The sequence below is a fragment of the Tiliqua scincoides genome, chromosome 5, assembly GCF_035046505.1.
Source record: "Tiliqua scincoides isolate rTilSci1 chromosome 5, rTilSci1.hap2, whole genome shotgun sequence".
NCBI classification, from domain to species: domain Eukaryota; kingdom Metazoa; phylum Chordata; class Lepidosauria; order Squamata; family Scincidae; genus Tiliqua; species Tiliqua scincoides.
In genome coordinates this window covers 56944068-56965033 of record NC_089825.1, presented here as the reverse complement: position 1 = coordinate 56965033, position 20966 = coordinate 56944068, and the positions used below count along the sequence as shown (strand labels likewise).

At 43.4% G+C, this 20966-nt stretch overlaps 1 protein-coding gene across 1 annotated transcript in view; it reads left to right on the top strand.

Annotated features, from left to right (window-relative positions):
• The window catches only part of LOC136652256 (protein C-mannosyl-transferase DPY19L1-like), a 65861-nt gene extending 45200 nt beyond the window's left edge, over window positions 1-20661 (top strand). The window contains exons 17-22 of the mRNA XM_066629186.1: window positions 8408-8435; window positions 11003-11122; window positions 12899-13073; window positions 14985-15084; window positions 16757-16882; window positions 20416-20661. Coding sequence (XP_066485283.1) covers window positions 8408-8435; window positions 11003-11122; window positions 12899-13073; window positions 14985-15084; window positions 16757-16882; window positions 20416-20572 — 706 coding nt within the window. The 3' untranslated portion in view covers window positions 20573-20661. The remainder of the gene's footprint in view (window positions 1-8407; window positions 8436-11002; window positions 11123-12898; window positions 13074-14984; window positions 15085-16756; window positions 16883-20415) is intronic.
• The last annotated feature ends 305 nt before the right edge of the window (window positions 20662-20966 follow it).

Sequence of the window (20966 nt, the reverse complement as noted above, 5' to 3'; positions counted from 1 at the left end):
ATTTAACTTCCAACTATTTCGCCTTAATTTTTTATTTATTATTAATAAAATTGGATTATGATCTGCAAACGTATTGGGTAAGATTTCAGTCTGGAAAGTTCCATCTAAACCAGGTATTGAGGCCCAGCACATATCAATTCTAGACAGAGTTATGTGAATTTGAATAGTATGAGAACTGTTTTGTTTTGTATTGTGTTCTCCATGTGTCAATCAACTGTAATTCTTCTGCCATTTCCAAAAAAGGTCTGGGTAGGGTTCCTCCTCTTTTTACAGATATTTTGTTAAATTTTCTGTCCCATTTAGCTTGAAAAACGGCATTAAAATCTCCCAATAAAAAAAGGTCCCTGTCTTCTCCCATGATTAATTTCCCATATAACTTTCTGTAAAACTTATCTTGATGTGTGTTTGGTGCATAAATATTGACAATTAATGTTTCAACTTGAATCTCTACAATCAGAGTTCTCCCATCTTCCGATTGCCATTTCAATTCCGGTTCCAATTTGGGATTAACATATGTAGCTACCTCCCATTTCTTTTTGTGTGGGTCTGAGGCAAAAAATAAAGTTCCCATTTTTCTATTATTGAGAAATCTGACATTTTTTCTATATGCATTTCTTGAATACAGATTACATCTGCTTTGATTTGATATAATTGATGGAATATTCTTCTGCGCTTCTGAGGAGAGTTCAGTCCATTAATATTTACAGAAAAAATTTCATTTGTTCAACCATTTTCACTTAGAAATTTTTTTATCTTTCTTGATACTTTCCTTGTTCTCTGTCTTGTTTGCATTTTCCTTTTCTCCCATTTCTTCTTCTTGATTGTCTTCTATATCTTGATACATTTCTTTCTTTCTTTTCTTTTCTCCATTCTTTTTGAGTTTGATCCAAAGATTCTTCTTCTTGAGAGGACGTACTCTTTCTCTGAGAATTCCCTGTTTTGTTCTCCTAGGCTTTCTCCATATTTTGATAAAAATTGTTGAACTTCATAGTTGAATTTATATTAAATCTTTTCTCTTTATAAACGAACAGGAGGCCTTCCGGAATTTGCAAACGATATTTCACATTATTTCTTCTCAATATTGCAGCAAAACTTCTATAAGGTGCTCTTTTTTGTCGAACTTCCCAGGGAACTTCACTCAAAACTCTCACTTGCTCTCCCTCCACTACTCTTTGTTTTTCCTCCAGTCTTTTTAATATATTATCCCTTGAAGTTCTTTTTGTAAACTTTATTACTATCTCTCTTGGCTTATTATTCAATCTTGCATATCTAGAATTGACTCTGTATGCAGTATCTATTATCTCTTTAATCTGATCCTCCTCCTGTTCCAACTCCATTGTCAGCCATATTTCTATTCGACTTCTGGTGTCTTCTGAAGATTTTTCTTTAAGGTTCTGTATTCTGATAATAAATGCTGCTTTTTCCATCTCCTATCTCATTACAGAAGTCTCTAGTTCTTTGTTTTCATCTTGCATTTGATCCATTCTCTTTTCCATCTCCTCCATACTTTTATTTGTTTTCTTATTATCGCTCGTTAAATTCTAGACATCCTGTTTATTTTTTGTAATCTGATCCTGCATACTTGTCAGGGAGGAGTTTATTTGTTTCATTTGTTCAGAGAGTTTGCCTATCTCTTCTTTCATATCATTTCTAAAATCTTTCAACGAATCCAGTAGTGAAGTCTGGCTTTCTCTCCTGTGCTCCATAGCTTGCATATGTAGCAATTTGTGATCCAACTAATGGTGATGTCTTAGGTATAGTTTTACTAACTTCCTTCTTTGATGTCATTCTTTCCTTTTTAATCTTTTTCTTAATAAAAAAAGTTCTTTTAATCCGTCTAGTCCCTTAAAATGACAATCTCAATATCTAAAAACACATCAGTTCAAAAACCACCATAACCACAATTCAATAACCACAATTATAAACACAAAAATTTCATTAATCTAGCAATTAAAAAGTCAACCAAGTCTGGTTTTCTTACTTCACCTTTTTGTAAGGCTAATCCCCAAATTTTATATCCAAAAGATGTGGATCAACAATCCAATTCAAGTCAAGTCAACACGAATATCAATTCAAATCAATGAGTCTTTAAGAGCTCTAGCTATAACAACAAAAATGAACTGTTCCAGCAATTAAAAAGTCAACCAAGTCTTATTTTTTTGCTTCACCTTCTTATAAGGCCAATTCCCAAGTTTTATAATCTCAAGGTTTTATGTCCAAAAAGTTTTAATCAGTGTTCCAATTAAAAAAGAAAAATCCACTTCAAGCCTATACCAGTGTCAAAATACTCCAGCAGATAGAGTCATCCAAGTCTTATATCCAAAAGGGATGGATCAGTAGTGCAATTCACGTCAATAACACTGTCAAATCAAGTTAGTATCTCTTTAAATACTCAATCCTGAATCCAGCTTCAATCCTCTTGCAACGACAGGCCTGAATCCAATTCCAAGCCTTTTGCAACAAAAGTAAAATTATTTCAGTTGTTAAGTTAGTTGTTTATTCCTTTTCCATGCATACCATTACAACAGGGTGATCTTTTCCCATATTTATTTTGTCTTATCTTTTGCCTATTTTTTCAATCACCTTTATTACAAAAAAAGAGAGAGAGAGAAAAACTACTCCAGCAGGGGCTTCTTTAAATCTGAGTTCGCTGTTTTCCCCTCTGGGTGGCTGCAAGCCAACATAAATAATCTTAAAGTTATCTTTCCCTCCTTCCAACCTCTTGATTGCAATTCTTTTATAGCCTTTTAATGAACTGATTACTCACGGTTTAAAACCTTTGTTCGCTCTCATGTTGTATCTAGTGGGCCGTGGGGGGTGGGCGGGAGTCACCAGCTATCCGAATCTCTCCAACATGGCGACTGGGATGCGATGTGATCCAGCATAGAGCAAAATCGGGATATCTCTGAAACTGCCATTTCTGGAAATAGTCCTAGTTCACGCTCTCAGCCTTCCTTCTTGGCAACGAAGAGTTCCTCATTATTGAGGTCCTCTGCAAAACACATCTATTTAGCAGTTCCCCCCAGAATCCTCCCAGTTCCCTCCTACTGCACTGAGTATTAACTCCGCCTCCCTGCACTGTGCCAGACATTTCATGCGACCTCTGGCCAAAAAGTTTGGAGACCCCTGCTTTAAGCAATAGCCTCCCTAATGAGAGAGGGCAGCTGACTGACAATCCATCAATCCTTCTCTCTCCAGCGGACCCCTCCCTTTCCCCAGAGTATGTGAAAGAAAGGTGATCACTTTGCATTGGTGAAGGGAGGGACTGAGGGAAGCCTGATTGATGGATTGTCTTCATAATGACTCTTATCTTGCATCACAAAGGTCAGCAAGGCTGTTTTTAAATAACCAGAGCAAAGAAACTTTGTTTTTTAAATTGATTTGCTATAGTGCGCTTTTTGCCATCCAAGTGAGTGCTTGGAACAGAACCCACGCGAATAATGAGGCTCAACCTGTAGTCATATATGAAATATGTTCTCTTACAAACATATTTTATAAATGACTATTCCCTGGTGAAGGCAGGGGCATTCCTCACCAATGGGATTGTCCCTCGCTGCTGCTGGAGGCAGGGCCAACGAAAAGGCGGGCGGAGCTCCACTAGCACAGGAATCCAGTCCCCCAGACCGTCCCTGCCTTGCTGGTCTTCGGTCATCTCTTTTGGAGCTCCTCAGCGATTTCAAAGCGAAGGGAAAATGGTTCTCTTCAGCCTGTCTCAACTCCCCTCCTCAGCAAGTCGGGTCCGTTAAGTTCCGGAGAGAAAGGAGCATTTTTGCCTGACAGATGCAACTGAGGCCCAGCTCTCTTCACCGCAGAAACATTAACTGCAGCTTTTTTTCACCATTTCTCCCGCTGTGAGGGAACTGGCTGCTTGGGCTGGCAGCGTCTGGTCTGCGCCTCTCTGATGTGGCGGCAAGTTTAGGGGTCAGCTGCGGACCCCTGGATCAACCCGGCGCTAATGCAGTGTTCGGGGGCGAGCAGGCAGGACTCTCCATGAGCGCCCAGAGCCTGTCCAACGCTCACAAGCATCAGGTCTGCTATTACCTCAGCGGGTGCCATTTTTTACCTCAGCAGTTGGGGCTAACTGTGCCTGGTCCGTGCCTCTCTGAGGTGGCGGCAGGTTGAGCAACAGTGGCAGACCCCTCCATCAAGGCACTATTGCAGTGTCAGGAGTAAGATTCTCCATCAGCGTGCCCAGAGCCTGCCCAATGTTCACAAGCATCGGCTCTGTTTTTTACCTCAGCTGTTTGGGCTCACAGTGCCTGGTCTGCACCTCTCTGAGGTGGCGGCAGGTTTGAGGAACAGAGGGAGGCCAGCACTATTGCAGTGTCAGAGCAGTCGGGCAGGACTCTCCGTCAGCGTGCTCAGAGCCTGCCCAATGCTCACAAGCACCGGCTTTGTTTTTTGCCTCAGCGGGTGCCATTTTGTATCTCAGCAGGCAACATTTTCCTCACAGGCAGTGAGTAACCCAGTAAGGGGTTTGTTTTCCCGCTCTTTTTGCCCAGCCTCTGTTTTTCCTTCATAAACGGTCCAGTGAACAGCCAATTGGTTATTCTTCGGCTGTTCAGTGTGGTAATATATATTTATATATATAGCCTAGAGGTGCTAATAAGCTTAAGGGGTCAAGCAGTGATGCTACTGTCACCCCTGTTCCTCCTATCCTGGGTGCTGTGGCTCAAGGGCTTGATTGATGGCAAGCTAGCCTCACAGGGTCTGCTCACTCTCCCTAAACAACTGAAAGACCAAGGTTGGAAAAAGGAAAGCAGCCTCAGGCGCTGAGGAACCCTGTCCCTTCCACCCTCCCTCACAATGTTCAGGCCAATCTGTTTCCTCAGATTCAGAGTTGCCCATTTCTCAGTAAAGGACAAAAAGAAATGGTGAGGATGTGGAGAGTGCAGAAGCTCACATCAATGGAAAAATTTTTCCCCAGGATATTTGATAAGGTTATTAAGCCATTGAGCCTTGAAGCCTCAGAATGAATAAGAGTCAGTGCTGCAGCTCTTTCTCCAGAAAGTATCTTTCCTCGGGGTCCACTGAGCCCAGCAGAGATGCCTTTTTCCAGAACCCATCCTAAAATGATGGAGTGGTCCTCCTCACTGCACAGCTAGTGAGATACCAAACGCATGAGTAAGTTTTATTCTCTTCCTAAGGGAATCTTAGATAAACTCAGGATACCATCAGTGAATGGATGCACCTGTTGCAGCACTGTCTTCTCAGACCGTGATCCCTTCAGATGGGCAACATGGCCTTTGTGTCCCATGCAACAAATGCATTGAGGCGTAGCTAATGAGAGCTCTCTAGATTTTTTGTTCACTCTCAGAGCCTCAGCAGCCAATTTGTTTTTCTCCAGAGTCACCAATTTCTGGGAGGAGGAACAACACCTTATCCAAACCAATCAAGACACTTTGGAAAAGGTATCCTTGCCAGCTGCTTTCTCAGCTGTTTGTTCTGGAGCTACCACCTCCAGTGTGGTGGCCATAAGAATTGCTGGGGACTGTATTCTCCAGATCTAAGTTATTTGGCAAGCATTAGACCTTGTTCTCATTGAAACAAGGACAAAAATCACTTCCCACAGCTTCCAAGACAGGGAAGACTAAAGCCAACCAGAGCTTTCGTCCCTTTCATCTTGAAAGAAGGAACAGAGAGCCGTCCAAGTTCAACCCCAAGTGGCACAAATCTGGGAACTTCTACAGAAAGTTCCAGCATTCCCATTCTTCCAAGGCAGGGAATGGAGCTAGAGACAGGTTGGCATGATGATACGCACAGGGGTTTCTCACCCAAGGTTCAGGCTAGGTTTCAGGATTATGTGCGAACCTGGTACAACACAATATTGGAGCATGGTTCCTGGAGACATGTCTCCAAAGACTATTCCTTGGAATTTGTAAGGAAACCAAGGGACAGGTTCTGGCAGATCTCAAAATCAGGGGATGCAAATAAACATGCAGCTACCCTAGCAGCCATATACTATCTACCTCATATTGGGGCGATAGAGGCAGTTCCCTCTTCTGAGAGAGGTACCAGGGTTTACTTGGTGCTCTTTCCAGTACTGAAGCAGAATGGAGAGAGGCATGGAATCCTAGATCTAAGGTGGTTGAACTGTTTTTGTAAAATCACAGAAGGTATCTGAGGTCTCCTACAGATCCTTGCACTTTCAGTACCATGCCTTTCTTTTGGGTTAATGACCTCGACAAGGGGGTTCACAAAAGTTGTTAGTGGTACTATTGGCGCATCTCAGGCAGAAGGAACTGTATCTTTTCCCCCTCCTGGATGACTTTTAAATGAAGATATCGTCCAGAGAGCAAGCAGAGCTCAACATGCACAGAGGGTGCTCTGCCTGCAAACTCATGGTTTTGTGATAATCTAGTTAAACAGTTCACTGATTCCCATCCAGATACTGGAACACCTGAAAGTATTTTTCAGTACCCCCATTTTCCATGCCTTTTGGCCAACAGAGAGATGACAGAGGATCACAGACACAATCCTCCAGATTCTCAGTCAAGTAGGCAGATATCATGACGCTGGTCCACCTGCTATGAATGTAGGTTCTGTCACCATCTGGTCAACTAGACCCAATTCCATACCAGAACTCTTCAGGGGTGTCTCTGGTCCCACTCAGGAAGATAGAGAGGAGATGTCACTTCCACACTCTGATTCCACCTCCCCGAAGAGGGATTTGCAGTAGTGGGTGTACAATGGAGAGCTGTCCAAGGGGTGAGTCTTCAGGACTGGCAACAAGTAATCCTGACCACAGATGCCAGCATATTTGTTTGGAGGGCCCAACTAAATGGCAGAGTGATTCAGGGTCATTATTCCTCCCAGGAGATGTCTCAAAGCTTCAGTCTCCTGGAGTTGAGATCTATCTGTCTTGCTCTGATTTCATCTCAAACCTCATTTCTGCCATTGTCATGTTCTAGTAAGAACAGACAGCATGCGTGCGCGCACACGCACGCACACACACACACACACACACACACACACACACACACAGTTATCTCTCACAACTTAACACCTAGCAGGAGAAAAGAACATAGAGGCAGACTGCCTACGCAGATGGAGCCTCTCGGAAACAGTGCAGGTTGCATCCAGAAACTGAGGATCAGATTTGGGCACCCATAGTAGGTAGTTTGCTACTTGTAATAGTTTGCTACTGCGGAAAACTCGCAACTTAACAAATCTACTCCAGGGTAAGAGACAAGGGAGTGGAAGTGGTGGATGCACTGTTGAAGGGAGTGGAAGTGGTGGATGCGCTATTGATTTTTCCAGAGAGGTAATGTTACTGAACATTCCTCCTGTTCATAGGCTTCCAAATTGGGATCTGAACAGGGTCCTAACGTCTTTCATGAGTCCTTCCTTCGAGCCTGTGGCCATAGTCCCATGAAGTCCTGTCATACAAAACTGCTTTTCTAGTAGCTATAACATTGGAAAGAAGGGTATCTGAACTTATCCCTCCACTTATGTGTATTCTACACACCGTGGTGCTTAGGATTGACTCATTTTTGTTACCCAAAGTTAACTCAATTTTTTATTGACCGCAAGAACTAGTTTTACCATCATTTTGTCCCAATCCTAAACATACAAGGAAAAAGGCTTGGCACACACTACATGTCAGAAGAGTCCTAAGCTTCCATACAAAATGCACTCGACCATTCAGGAAGACGGATGCTCTATCTGTAACTTACCATGGGCGAGAAGGTGTCCCTGGTAACTGGCTTAGAGTTCGCATCCTGATTTCTTTAAGCACTACAAGGTAAATCTATCAGCCTCGGCAGAGGCTTCTTCAGGAAGAATGTTCTCCTGAGGGTACTGAAGGTGTGAGAGTGAGTGATCTAACTGCCCCCCCCCCCCCCGAGGGATACTGCTCTGGTAGATCCTATTGGTGAGGAATGCCCCCGCCTCCACCAGGGAAAACAGGAGTTTGCCTTACCTGGCTAAGTCTTGTTCCTGGTGGAGGCAGGGGGCATTCCACCCACCACACTTCAGGGGATCACTCCCTCTACTGCATAAACATAGATGCAAGGTGCTATTTAGGGTTTCCTATGACCTATTTCCCTTGTTCAAACCCTTCTGTTTCTGGGGTATTAAACCTATTTATGCGCAAAGCAGTTTTCCAAACAGAGTACAATTGTGATGCAAGTTTACAACCAGTCACAGTAGTGTGTATGAGGATCCTGTCACAGCTCAGCAAGTAGTGTCTGGGGACTGGATCCCTGTGCTTGTGGACCTCTGCCCGCCTTTTCGTTGGCCCTGCCTCCAGCAGCAGTGAGGGACAATCCCATTGGTGAGGAATGCCCCCTACCTCCACCACCAGGATCAAGACTTACCCAGGTAAGGCAAACTCCTGTTTTTTAATGTATGGAATATTAATTTTTCTGTAATATAAACAAATGGTTTTTGTGTTTTGTTTGTCTAGACAGGAAGATCCTTTTAACCACGGTGAGGTAAAGATTCCAGCCTCCATTATTTCTGTCAGAACTCTGCTTCTTAAATTATTCCCAAAATAAACTAGAAAATATGCTGTGTGTGAGAGCTAGAAAAATGGACAGATTTTAAAATAAGTAATGGAAAGTAGTAAGAAGGAAGTAATAGCACAAATTTAAAATAAACTGATGATACTTATCAAGGTTCTTAAGACTTTAAAAAAATTCACAAATGACAAATGTTGTGGTAGGGTGTAGGAGTTTCTAGCAGAGCGAAAAAACAAATGGCAGTGCAGCAGAAACTCGAGGCTAATGTCCAAGGCAATCCCTCAGGAGGCAAAGAAGTACTCGACACGAAAGTTAGGTTCCATCACCAAGGTATATTATTTACAAGGATATTTACCATAACATGGTCAAACATACAACAACACACATATACGGCATCCTGATTCCTATGCCCCCTAACATCCAATTGAGCGTTTGTCAGCAGCCTTGTTTTATGCACAAGGCACGGCCACAATCAGGTGCACAGAGTTAGCAATCAGTAACAGCTGCTACTTGCTACATGCTACAGACAGGCTATTCAAACATAGTGCCTGTCACATTTCCTCCTGTGCACAGGACCTGAGTGATTTCCTGGGTTCAGACCTCAACACAGTGTAAGCTTTTTTTGAAGCTGTTTTGCATAAACAGGAACTGCTAATTTGATGTGCATTTAGATGCAGATGTGCCTTTATATGGTTCTGTACCATTTAAGTACTCTTGTCACTTATTCCACCTCAAGTGCATAATCATACTGCAATATTCTCAATTTTAAAGTTCTGCAGAAAAAAGGCAGAGCTCAACTTATGGCTTGTAGATCATGTTATTCATCCAGAAATCTAAGGGCCAGCATAATATCCCAGAGGCAAAGAGCTGCCATAATACATTACTCTTGCTAACAACACTGAATATATGGCTCTTCTTGTATTCCACCTAATAGAACATGAATGTTGAATTGCATCCTCAAAACTTAGGCAGAAATGTCTCTCTTGGGAACTTTTGGAGCCAAAATACACTCCAGTTCATATGCTATGTTTGCAACAGTTTAAAGCAGCCATTTTCAACCACTGCCATGGCATATTGGTATGCCATGAGTGGTCCACAGGTGTGCCACAGGAACCTGGGGGAAAGTCATTTATTGATAGGGCTAGTGGGGGGCATGAGCCCCCCACTGGCAGCATGGTGTGCCTTGTCAGTTGTCAAAAGCCTTGACAATTTTAGTGCCTTGTCAGTGTGCCGTGAGATGAAAAAGGTTGAAAATAACTGGTTTAGAGTGTAATGGTTGATGTAGTCATTAGAGACAGTGTTCATTATAAATAACTCTTCATTTATCCAGCTAGGTGGCTTTTTTTTTTTTTTTTACTGTGAAAGATACTGAGATTTAAGTTTTGGGTCCAATGTGTTTGGATTTGAGGAACAAATCTTGCATTTCCACACATCCAATTTCATAAGTTCATTGTTTAAATAATCAAGCATGGGAAGGTAATCACTGGCTGAGGGCCCGTTATCAAGCGTGCTTTTTAGGCACGTATAACGTGCATGTGAAGAAAATCTGTTGCAGGTGCAGAGAACAAGTGCAGTGGCAGCGGATGCAGCTCAGTGGAATGTCATGAAAAGAGGAGGAAGTTGAGCCTGGAGCAGTGGTTCTCAAACTCTCTGGGAGAGTTTGAGCCACAGTAAAGCTTTGTGGAGGCGGGGGGAGGCAGCAATGCAATCCCCAGGATTGTGTCACTAAGGGGGGGTGCAGGTACTGGCATGCACTTACCAGCCCCTGCTGCAGCCTGCTGGGGGTGTGGGAAGCCCTGTGTGACCTCCACAAAACTGGAAGTGGAGCACAATTGCTCCACTTTCACTTTCTAAGACATGGGGAGCCCTGCGGAGGGTTGCGCCCCTGAGAGGCTGCAGCAGGGACTGGTAAGTGCATGCCAGTCCCTGCGCCCCCCCCCAGCAACATGATCTTGGGGATTGCGTCGCTGCTTCCCTTAATGGGGCTGAAGCTAGGGCCCTCAGGCTGGGGCATCGTGACCCCCTAGTTTGAGAAGCCCTGTCCTATGGTACAATAAGAGAGTGTCCTGCACAGATTTCACCGCTCACTTCCGTTTAGGGGCAACTGCGTGGAACAGAGGGAGGCATGACCCTTTTTTTAATGAATAAATCATTGCACTTCTGGAAACTCTATTTGTGCCTTTGAAATACTTCATATGCAAGTCATTGCTTGATCAGTTGTGAGATAAAGCAGAGACAGAACACCTTTAAATTCAGAAAAGTAATAAAGGATAAATGCTGTGAAAAAATACTGCAATTATTAACTGAGCTGCAGTTTATTCACTTTCATGGGTACCATTTCTGTAGGGCTCTGCATCCTTCTGAAATGTCTCATTTCTTACTGCCACTTGTAGCCACTTTCTCTAGCCCCCATATTCTTTTACATATTTCTAAAAAATATGCATACTTCTCAGGTTACAAAGATGTCATCCTTCTGTAAGAAATTCAATTTGAAAATACCAGCAGCGAATGTTTTTTGATGCTTTTTTGTTTGTTTGCAGATAGTATACCATGCAATACAGCTTGTATTTTTTATGGCTCTTGCTATTTTAATCATGAGACTAAAGCTGTTTCTGACACCTCATATGTGTATCATGGCATCCTTGGTATTTTCAAAGCAAGTAAGTCACTGTTTACTGGTTACATTTCTTTTGATGTAGTAGTTAACAGAATATATTTTACAGGGTTACTAATAAAGAATTTCAGTGTGTTGTAATTGTTATTGAAGAGGGCTATTCTGCATCTAAGTACTGCTTGGCTGTACAATTTAATATAGCTCAGAAGTTAAGTACCATGGCAGCACTACATCTCCATGCAATCTCCATCTGAATTTAGGCAATTATCATGTCCTGGGACAAGGGACTTTATTCCCTGCAGGAAGAATGTAACCTGTTCTGCAGGTCACTGTGTGTGCATACATCCTCCTGCAGAAGCAGCAGCATTGTCTCCTTTTGTTCCTGTTTGTTTTCCAGCCTCCCAGGTGATTGTTGTCCTTTAAGATCCTTCTTTTAAGATCTCAGAATACAGTGGCTATTCACTTCTTGTTGGAGAAAGTTTGTTTGAACTGTGGTTGTCTGACAGAGGTTACTGTTCAAACAGCCCAAATAGCGCACTTCCCAAACAAACAGTCTGTTTGCTTGTCTGTCATCCTTTAAGGTCCCAGAACTCAGTGGCCAATCACCTTGGAGGCTGGAAAGTGATTAGGAACAAAACGAGAGCTGCTTCTTCTGCAGTAATACAAGTTACCATCTGGCTATACCAGCTGAGTGCAGGGGATGCATAAACCACATCACCCACTGAATATGAGCCATGGGCAGAGGTAGATTTTTGCAAAGTTCATGAAACCTGTTCATGGTACTGGTGGTTAGCAGAGCTAGGTTGCATCCACATTCCCTTGTGGATTCCTATGTGACCAACACTTACCTACAGTTGCACAGTTTTCTGTCACATTTGTGGTTTTCTGGGTTTGGGGCCATTGAATTTGGAATTTAAAAGAGGGGGTTTGAAAAAAAAATCATAGAGTGCAGAAGAAAAGAAGTCCACCAAGAACGGTTTTCTAAACTAACTTTATGTGCTGAGTTGTTATAGAGATGGAGCTTTCAAGAGAGCGTAGATGGTCTTTTTGATAAAGCTTGTTAAGATAAAGGAGAAAGCAGTTTAACGGACACTGGGCTCCAGCTTTTAAGGGTTACAATATGATATGCTGTAAGGCAACTGTGTGTAATAACTTTATCTTAAATTGTGTTCGCTAGAACATTATTTTGTGGTTTGTGGTCAAAGGAAATGAATTTTGATTATCCCATTTCTGCCCGGCTCACAGTTGTACACATTTGATCCCTGTTGCGTATGTGCAACGTTGGGCAGAAATGGCTTAAGCACGATTGAAATTAGTGGGAAGTCTCACCAATTTCAATGGTGCTTAGTCAGAATTCACTTTTTGGCTATAACCCTTTGTTGCAAGGATACAGTGCACAAAACTGAATCTATACAAGAATAAAATTATATGAATATTCATACTGATACTGAAGTTTTTAGTGTAATGCAGTGGTTCCCAAACTTATCTGAATCAGGACACTGCCACAGCTGCTGCTTCTTCCTGGTTGAGCCAGGCATTGCCATTGTAGATTTAACAAAATCTCATGAGATCCAAGATGGCAGTGTCCAGATTTTATGAAATCCAAGACGGTGGTGCCCAGGGGAGGGTGACCAGGGGATGCCTTGCAGCCCCTGTGAGTGTGCCACAATGCTCTAACCTAAGGTGTCACGATGCACATTCTGGGAACCCCTGGTGTTTGGGAACCCCGGTGTATTGTGTGTTTTGAAATTAGTCTTTTGAAAAATGGAAACTTAGAACTTGAGTCATATAACGTTAATGCCTGTCATGTTTTTTCTATCAGTTATTTGGATGGGTCTTTTCCAAAGTACCACCTGGAGCAGTTTTCATTGCCATTTTAGCAATAATGGCATATCCAGGAAGCACAAATCTTCAAAAAGAATGGGAAATTGTCGGAGAATTTAGCGACTTGCCACAGGAAGAACTATTGATGTGGATTAAAGCTAACACCAAACAAGGTAAAAAAAAAAAAAAAAGCACAACGAAACGCCTTTCACAATATCTGCAGCAACAGCTGGTACCTTGCAAGCTGATACCTTGCAAGCGGAAATCTTGCAGATCAGATTATTCGAGTTTTGAACAGTTTGCTCAGGTGCCTTATAACCCAAACCAATACTGGAGATGCACATCCTATCCTACCGTCTTCTCAGGTGATGGCCATGCCAGAATAACAACACCAGAAGAACACCATGCTAATGACAGATCTGCAATATGTAGGAGTAACCATATAGGGAATATTTGGACAGAGAAAACCAGCAGAAAAGTGCATCCCCTAGCATTTGCTTCCTAATTATTGAGCATAGGACACAGATTACATTTGACACCCAATCACAGCACACCATCCCCATATAAACGCCCTTGCCAGGGTTCAATAACTTAGATCAGGGGTCTCCAAACCCTGCCCGGGGGCCAGATGCAGCCAGTGGCAAGCCTCTATCAGAGGGTGTTCTGAGGGCCAGAGAGGTTGAATGAATGAGTCCATTCGTTTATTCAGTCTTCTAAGATCCATCTCTAATTTATTAAAACTTCATATTTAAATTTTTTTTCCTGCCCTCAACACTACACCAGATATTTGATGTGGCCCTTTAACCAAAAGGTTTGGAGACCCCTGACGTAGATGATCAGATGTGTGGCATGGGGGCCATATCTTCCTGGTCTCTCAAAGGAGAACTTTGATGGTGGAACCGTGGTGCGGGGGACTTGGTGCTGTTCAGTGAGACTTGTCTTTTTCAGTCGGGACCCCTGTGGCTTTGGCAGGCACTTAGCCATCCTGTACAGCCAGATCTCACCCGCCTACCTTTGTGGGCCAACACAAGCCTCAGAGAGGAAGCCAGCGCAGAGGCTTGCGTCATCCTCCACAGGCTGTCGCTTCTCGAAGCGCTGGCCTGGCTTCCTCTTGAGGCGCAAACGTACCTTACTGCATGTTTGCAACCCTCCTTGTGCCGGCCCAAATCAATTCTAGGATTGCGCCCTACATCTCTTACAAAGCACAGCAGCCCTGCTGGATGGAGAGGGTGATGTATTTCTCTCTCAGATGCTGCTCTGTCACTGATACAGTTCAAGAAAACCTTTCTGTAGATCACCCATGCTGTCTTTATTAATAGCTAGGAATTCCTTCTTCCCACACCTTGCCCCAGCTATCTTCAGGGTGGGAGTGCCTGTTGCTCTGCTACTCATTTCCAGCAGCTGGCAGGAGGCATTGCCCCAGCACTGGCCACTCATTGACCCTGATCCATTCACCCTGGCAGCTCTTCTCTGGCTGCCAGTGTTGGGACTGGGAGGATGTGGTAATTGGCTTGTTAGACATCACGCCAATGTCATGCAGATGTGCTGATGATGCACCAATGTCAGGATGCTGCTTTATGCGTGATGGGCTGTGTGGGGTTTCCATGGGCAGTGTCAGCATTGTTGGAAAGGGCTGCACCAGCATTACTGGGAGAGCTGTGCTGGTGTGTCATTGGCTGGACAGGGTTAGGATATCTCTGACATTGCTCCAGTGCCCAAACAGGTTTAGGCCTATTCTTCTTAAGACTGTTCTTCTTCTTCTTCTTAAGACTAAACAGATGATAAAGATAAAAATTTGCATATATGGCAACATATAATTGTAAATTGGATTGTGGTGTACAGTATAACTTTGTAGAACAACAAAATGATGGGCAAAAGCAAACATTAAAATAGCAAAAATAGACATGTAGGAAAACTGTTGTCTTTAGACTTGCTCTATGAGTGACATTATATAGGTCATTTTACTTATTTACTTATGTTTTGTCTGATTTGTAGAATGTGAAAACCATCTAAAATATACTAGGCATTCTTACAATATGTTTCCTAATTATTTCTATATATTTAGGTTTTCCTTTATCTTTCAGATGCTGTTTTTGCTGGTGCAATGCCCACAATGCCAATTGTAAAGTTGTGTGCGCTTCGACCTATTGTGAATCATCCACATTATGAAGATGCAGGATTACGGTAAGGTTTCAGGTCCATATTTTAGAAGTAGATATTGGGACAGAAATGGCAGGCAGCTCAATCCTTATCTGCTCTGGAGCTGGCAGACTGGCTGGCCTGCGCAGCATCCAGAACAGAGTTGCGCCTGGTTGCAGTGCAACTTGGAGTAAGGGAAATTAATTCCCCTTAACCCGAGTCATGCAGCAGTCATGGCTGTGGAACTGTTTGAATCTGTGCCACCTCAATTGGTTGCACAGATCTGAGTAACGTGGTGTAAGACTGGGCTGCTCGGGAGGGTTGTTAGAATACGGCCTAACTGCTGGATCCTGGTTTCACCTGCGTCCTGGGCCTGGCTCAACCAATTGGCCTGTCTACCCTCCCCCCACTCTGGAATGCCCTCCCCAGAACCCCACGTTGCTGGCACAAACTTACCTTCAACCAGTGCCACAGAGGCTGGATTTGGCCTCCATAGCCAGTGCACCTCTGGCCTGCTGACTCTCCCAGTGGCGCACAAGTGCCTTATGGCACTTTTGCAACATCTGGAGGCTGGCAAAGGGACTGGGGGGATGAGGAGGCTGGCCCTGCCTTCTTTCAGAAGAAGAAAGTTAACCCTTTGCTGCTTCTTATCTTACTCACTAGATAGGAACCTCATGATAAATCCAATTTTCCATACTCTTACTATAGCAAGTTTAGTTTTGTGTTATGTCTGATTCCCAGCATTTGATCCATGTTTGATTTTCCAGGAAATGTTTACAGCCTCAGCTCCCAGTAGGTGTGTGTGTGTTTCACTTCCAGTATTTTTAGTTGTTGTTTTACACTGAAGGATAAATCAAATTAGTATTCTGACCCACCTGTAAATACATCTTTTCCACAGGTCTTTCTGTCTTCTAAGGACGCAATCCTATCTTGCGCTGGAACAGGCAAGCCAAGAGGCTTGTGCTGTATCCAGTGCAGGATAGGTGCCCAAAGTGGCTCAGCCTTACCTAAGTTTTCCCCTGATCGTCAGGTAAGCCGCCCTGGCCCCAATGGGTCTCCTCGGACTTGTGCCACTTCCTGAGGTGGCGCAAGTCCTAGGAGAGCGGAGCGGCTTGAAGCCACTCCAAGCTTCTTGGGAACGGGGGTTGGGATCCAGCATAACTGCTGATAACTAGACTTGTAGACATTGACAGACAATAAACCATGGCAGCGTCTCATAGTCCCCATTGTTCCAGGCCCAGGGTATGGTAGCAGAGCTAGTTATCTTTTTTTTCTCCACTGTTCACAAGAAAGACGGGCATTTATGTTAGCTCATTGTAATGCCCTACCTTCTAATGTGCTTAGGGGTAGATACAAGGGTCTACCAAAAAGAAGATAGCGGATGTAATTGTTCATCGGAGGAAATTGATGAGTTTTGTTCAAGACAGGTTGCTATGTACTTGGGAAAGCCATAATGTACTATTAGAGTGAGCTTGAACATATAGGTATCTAGTCGGGAAGTGGGTATTGTAAGAGGTGGTTAAAAATGTATGTTATTGTATGCCAAGAAAGAGAGAGAGAGAGAGAGAGAGAGAGGAGTATGCTAGAATAAACTAATTGTCGCCAGGATATCACAGCTCTTGTCACTTAACTTAGTGATAAAACTGCATATCCTTCGTTCAAGATATTCTTTTTTTGTGATTGGTTGGCTGTACTTGGGGCGTTCTCTTCCTCATAGGGCAAGAACAAAAATAGTTTATTCTATGTATAGCCGAAAACCAGCAGCAGAAGTTAAAAAGGAATTGCTCAAGTTGGGAATAAATTATTACATCTTAGAAGATTACTGGTGCCTGAGGAAAACTAGGTAAGTAATTGCTCTCTACATTTTTCCCAGGTATAACTGATTGTATGCTTGATATCTAATAACAACACAGGCCTGTGAATTTGAGGGTCAGAAAATTTTTTTTTAACTTTTTGTTTGTTTTTTATGATTTGGGACTGCTGATTCCAAAAAGTGGTATCGGTTTTGCCCTATCATGTCTAATTTAAGACATATGACATAGCCTTGTTAATGAATGGTTCAAGCAACTTCCTTATTAAACCTGAAATTGTCAAATATATAGAAACGGAAGGAAGGAAGGAAGAAACATGTGTAAAGGAAGTATTGGCTTGGTTTCAGCCAAGAAATCTTGTCTTGCCAATCTTTCAGAATTTTTCATCAGTAAATTTGTAGGCTTGGCATCCTAGTTCAAAAAGATTTTCATCAACAGAGCAGTCATGGGATGAAAGGACAGTTTATTAATCAGTAAGTGGTAAGTGATAGGTTACCGAGTGGTTACTGACTAAACTGGTGATTATTCTTGAATGTTTGGTAACCGTTGGTAAAGATGGGTCAATGAAATTAATAGACCAATTCTATCCAAAGCTGGTGCAGCACGGCGACCAGGACCCTGCTATATCCAGTGTTGGATTTCAGCAATCAGGAGATCTTCTTTGGGGTAAGGCAGGGATGTCCAAACTTTTTGGCTGGAGGACCACGTCATATGTCTTTCACAGTGTCGAGAGCCAGATAAATAAATTTAAATAATTAAATACATTAGAGACGTAACTTAGATAAATGAATAAATGAATGGACTCAAAGTTTCAGGATTTGTTCAAACTCCAACCCACAGCACATAAATTTTTTTAAAAAACACTTAAATGAACTCCCATTCCCCACCCCAAGCAGTTCATTCATTACTTAAATGAAAAGAAATAAGCCTCTCAGAACACAATTCACCAAAGAACAGAGGCTCAAACAACAGAGGAAGAGGTGGAAGCAAAGATCTCTTGGAAAACAGCCCAAAGCACTTAATGCAGGTTCTAAAAAAAAAAAAAATAGTCTTGTCCCCCAGAAGCATAATTCCCCCCAGTCCAAAGCTCTCTCAAAATAGCAGAGTGAAGGGGAGGAGATCTTGCAAATCAGCCCAAAAGCAGTTAAAAAAAAACAGAGGGAGGAAAAGATCTTGCAAACGAGTCCAAAGCAGACTCTCCTCCAGCCGGCTCCTCTACAGCCTCTATATTTAGGCAAGGGTAGCTCTACTCCCCTCACCTCCAGTGTTCTGAGGGCCACGAAGCCACATTCAGTCTCCCTGGCCCCCAGACCTCCGTCTAAGACTTCCCAGAATCCTTAGAATGTCACTTCCAGTTTTTCAAAAATCTGGGCTTCCATGGCCCTCCAAAGACCTTAAAAGTCACTTCTAGTTGTTTTTTTTTTAAACCGGAAGTGATCTTCTAAGACTTCCCAGAAGCCTTAGAAGGAGTTTGAGGGCCAGGGATGTTACGTGAAAATTCCGTTTTGCCTTTTAGCTGTGATTTTCTATATCTGGTTATGTTATTATAGACTGTAATATCATGCAAGCTAAACTGTTCTCCCAGCATACAGGCCATATTTCCCGGACTCTGGTCAAGCCACAAGCTCATGGTTACACAACCACCACCCCCCATAGTCACACATTATGTGAGGAAGTCTTGTGTCTTAATCCAAGAGGGAGGGAGGGTGGAAGGAGGGCATTCCAGAGGTGGGGAGAGTGGGGGGGGGTGGCAGTTTCAGGCTTATGAGGGGGACGACTACGCAGGCCTCAGTTGCCCCCTAACTCCCATCCTGGGCCTACTAGCGTTACATAGAGCTACTTGGTTCTACACCAGCTAAATAGCTGGTGCAAATTTGAGTTGCACCATAGGGCACACTGGGGCACTACATGGGATAAGGGATCAAATGTTTCTACGTATACCCCTGGGGACCCTAAGCCCCAGTCCACAGGCCAGATGAGGCCTGCAGTGAGCCTCCTTCTGATGCGAGGCAAGCCTCCAGCTCCTTCCAGAAGGGTCCTCAGGCTCTGTAATCCCTTAGAGGCAAGGGGAGTTCTGCTCCTCTCACTTCCAGAGGGTGTTTTGAGTACTGGGGGGGGGGCACACACAGCCTCCCTGTTACCAAAAGGGCTGTTTTGTTTAGGGGAATTATTACACTGCCCTTATTGGAACATTAGGATCGAAGGCTGGATAACAAGATGGCATAATGCAGAGAAATTCCCTTTTGCTTAAAAAGGAGACTGAGAGAAAGATAAAACTATAATATTTTATTGAAAGTTATTACAAAAGCACAAAGGTAAACATAATGCACATGGAGAAATGATAAGTAGCCCTATGTAACGCTAGTAGGCCCAGGATGGGAGTTAGGAGGCGACTGAGGCCTGCGTAGTCTCCCCCTCGTAAGCCTGAAACTGCCACCCCCCATTCTCCCCACCTCTGGAATGCCCTCCTACCACCCTCCCCATACCACTCTGGCTTGCCCTATTTACCCGGTACAAACCTTACCTCTGCCTATGGATAGGCAGGATGTGGCAGTCACAGGATGCTGCTGCTTACTCACTGAGGGCGTAATCCAAACTGTGCAACTGCGCAATCTGTAAAGCATATTTGTGCCTCCCAGGAGGAAGCCAGGCCGGTGCTTCGAGAAGCGCCTGCCTGCGGAGCCTGATGGAAGCCTCTGCGCCTGTTTCCCCCAGCTCATTCGAGCCGACGCAAGGATGAAAGGCGTAGGGGGGCGGGGAGGAGGAGGGAGGGACATGTTTCTGGGGGGAGGGAGGGAGGGCGGGTGATGGGCGGCCTCAGGGGTGTGCGGGCAGGGAATGGGAGGTGGGGTTGGGATCCAGCGGTTATGCTGGATCCCAAGCCCCGGTCCCAGGGAGAACGGAGCGGCTTCAAGCCACTCCTCTCTTCTCAGACTTGTGCCACCTCAGGAGGTGGCGCAAGTCTGAGGAGACCCATTGTGGCCAGCAGCCTGTACCCAGGGGTAAGGGGAAAAGTTTCCCCTTGCCTCTGGCTAAGCCGCTGCTGGCCAAAATCCTGCACTGAATACAGCACAAGCCCTCCTGGCTTGCTTGTTCCAGCGCATGTTAGGATTGCGCCCTGAGTGTTGTAAAGTACTGTAGCCACAGCACTCACTGGTTGTACCCATCAATAGGATCACTCACTAAATGAGTTGTTAGATAAATAATTTGGTGTGTTTTAAACTCATCTCCCTGTCCCTTTAGTCATGTTAACTGTCATGAATGAAAGATTCTGAATATGCTTTTGCAAGACTTAAGGCCTAGGATGCAGCTTTTCACTAAGCAACATATGACTCACCTAATGTATTTTATTGTAGATTGCATCTTAAGTTTTGATTTATTAGTATTAGTATTAGTATTATACCACTTTTCAGTGATATGAAGCTTAATACAACCTGCCGTACTATTTTGAATGAAACAATGAACTCATTATGTTTGATACAATCATGCTGGATTAATTTTGTTTGTGTTTCTTTCACTAAAATGGTGTGTATCTGTTTGTTGTTTGTGTTTAAATGTTTTCTAGGCCTGGCTGCAGCTTTCCAGAAATTTGGGATATAGAAGATCTTGCCAATGCTGGAAAAATGCCCTTATGCAATCTTATGATCAAAGATTCTGGGCTGTACTTCAGAACAGTATTCAAGAACAGTGTATTCCAAGTATTAGAAGTTACCAAGGAATGACTTTTCAGTTTAACACATTTTCTGATTAGTACAGTTTTTAAACTGGCAAATATTTTATTAAAAAATTTCTGAAAATCCTGTTGAATTGCTGGCCCACTAAAATAAACAATTTTGACTTTGATTTCAATGTCTCAGTTCAATTTGCTTGTTTGTTTATATCCTGTCTTTCCCTTTGTGAAGCAGCCAAGGCCAGTCAGCCCTCAAGAACTTTCTCGATCAGTTGTGTTAACTGAAGCTCCATATCTGTATAGGCTCCATCCCCTTTCCATATTTCGCAGTAGGATAAGCTCATTTGCTCACGCAAGGTGCTTCACCAGATCTGAATAATGTATTTAGAAGTATGTTCCACTGAAATGACTGAAAATTACTTCTAAATAAATATGTTCAGGATGGA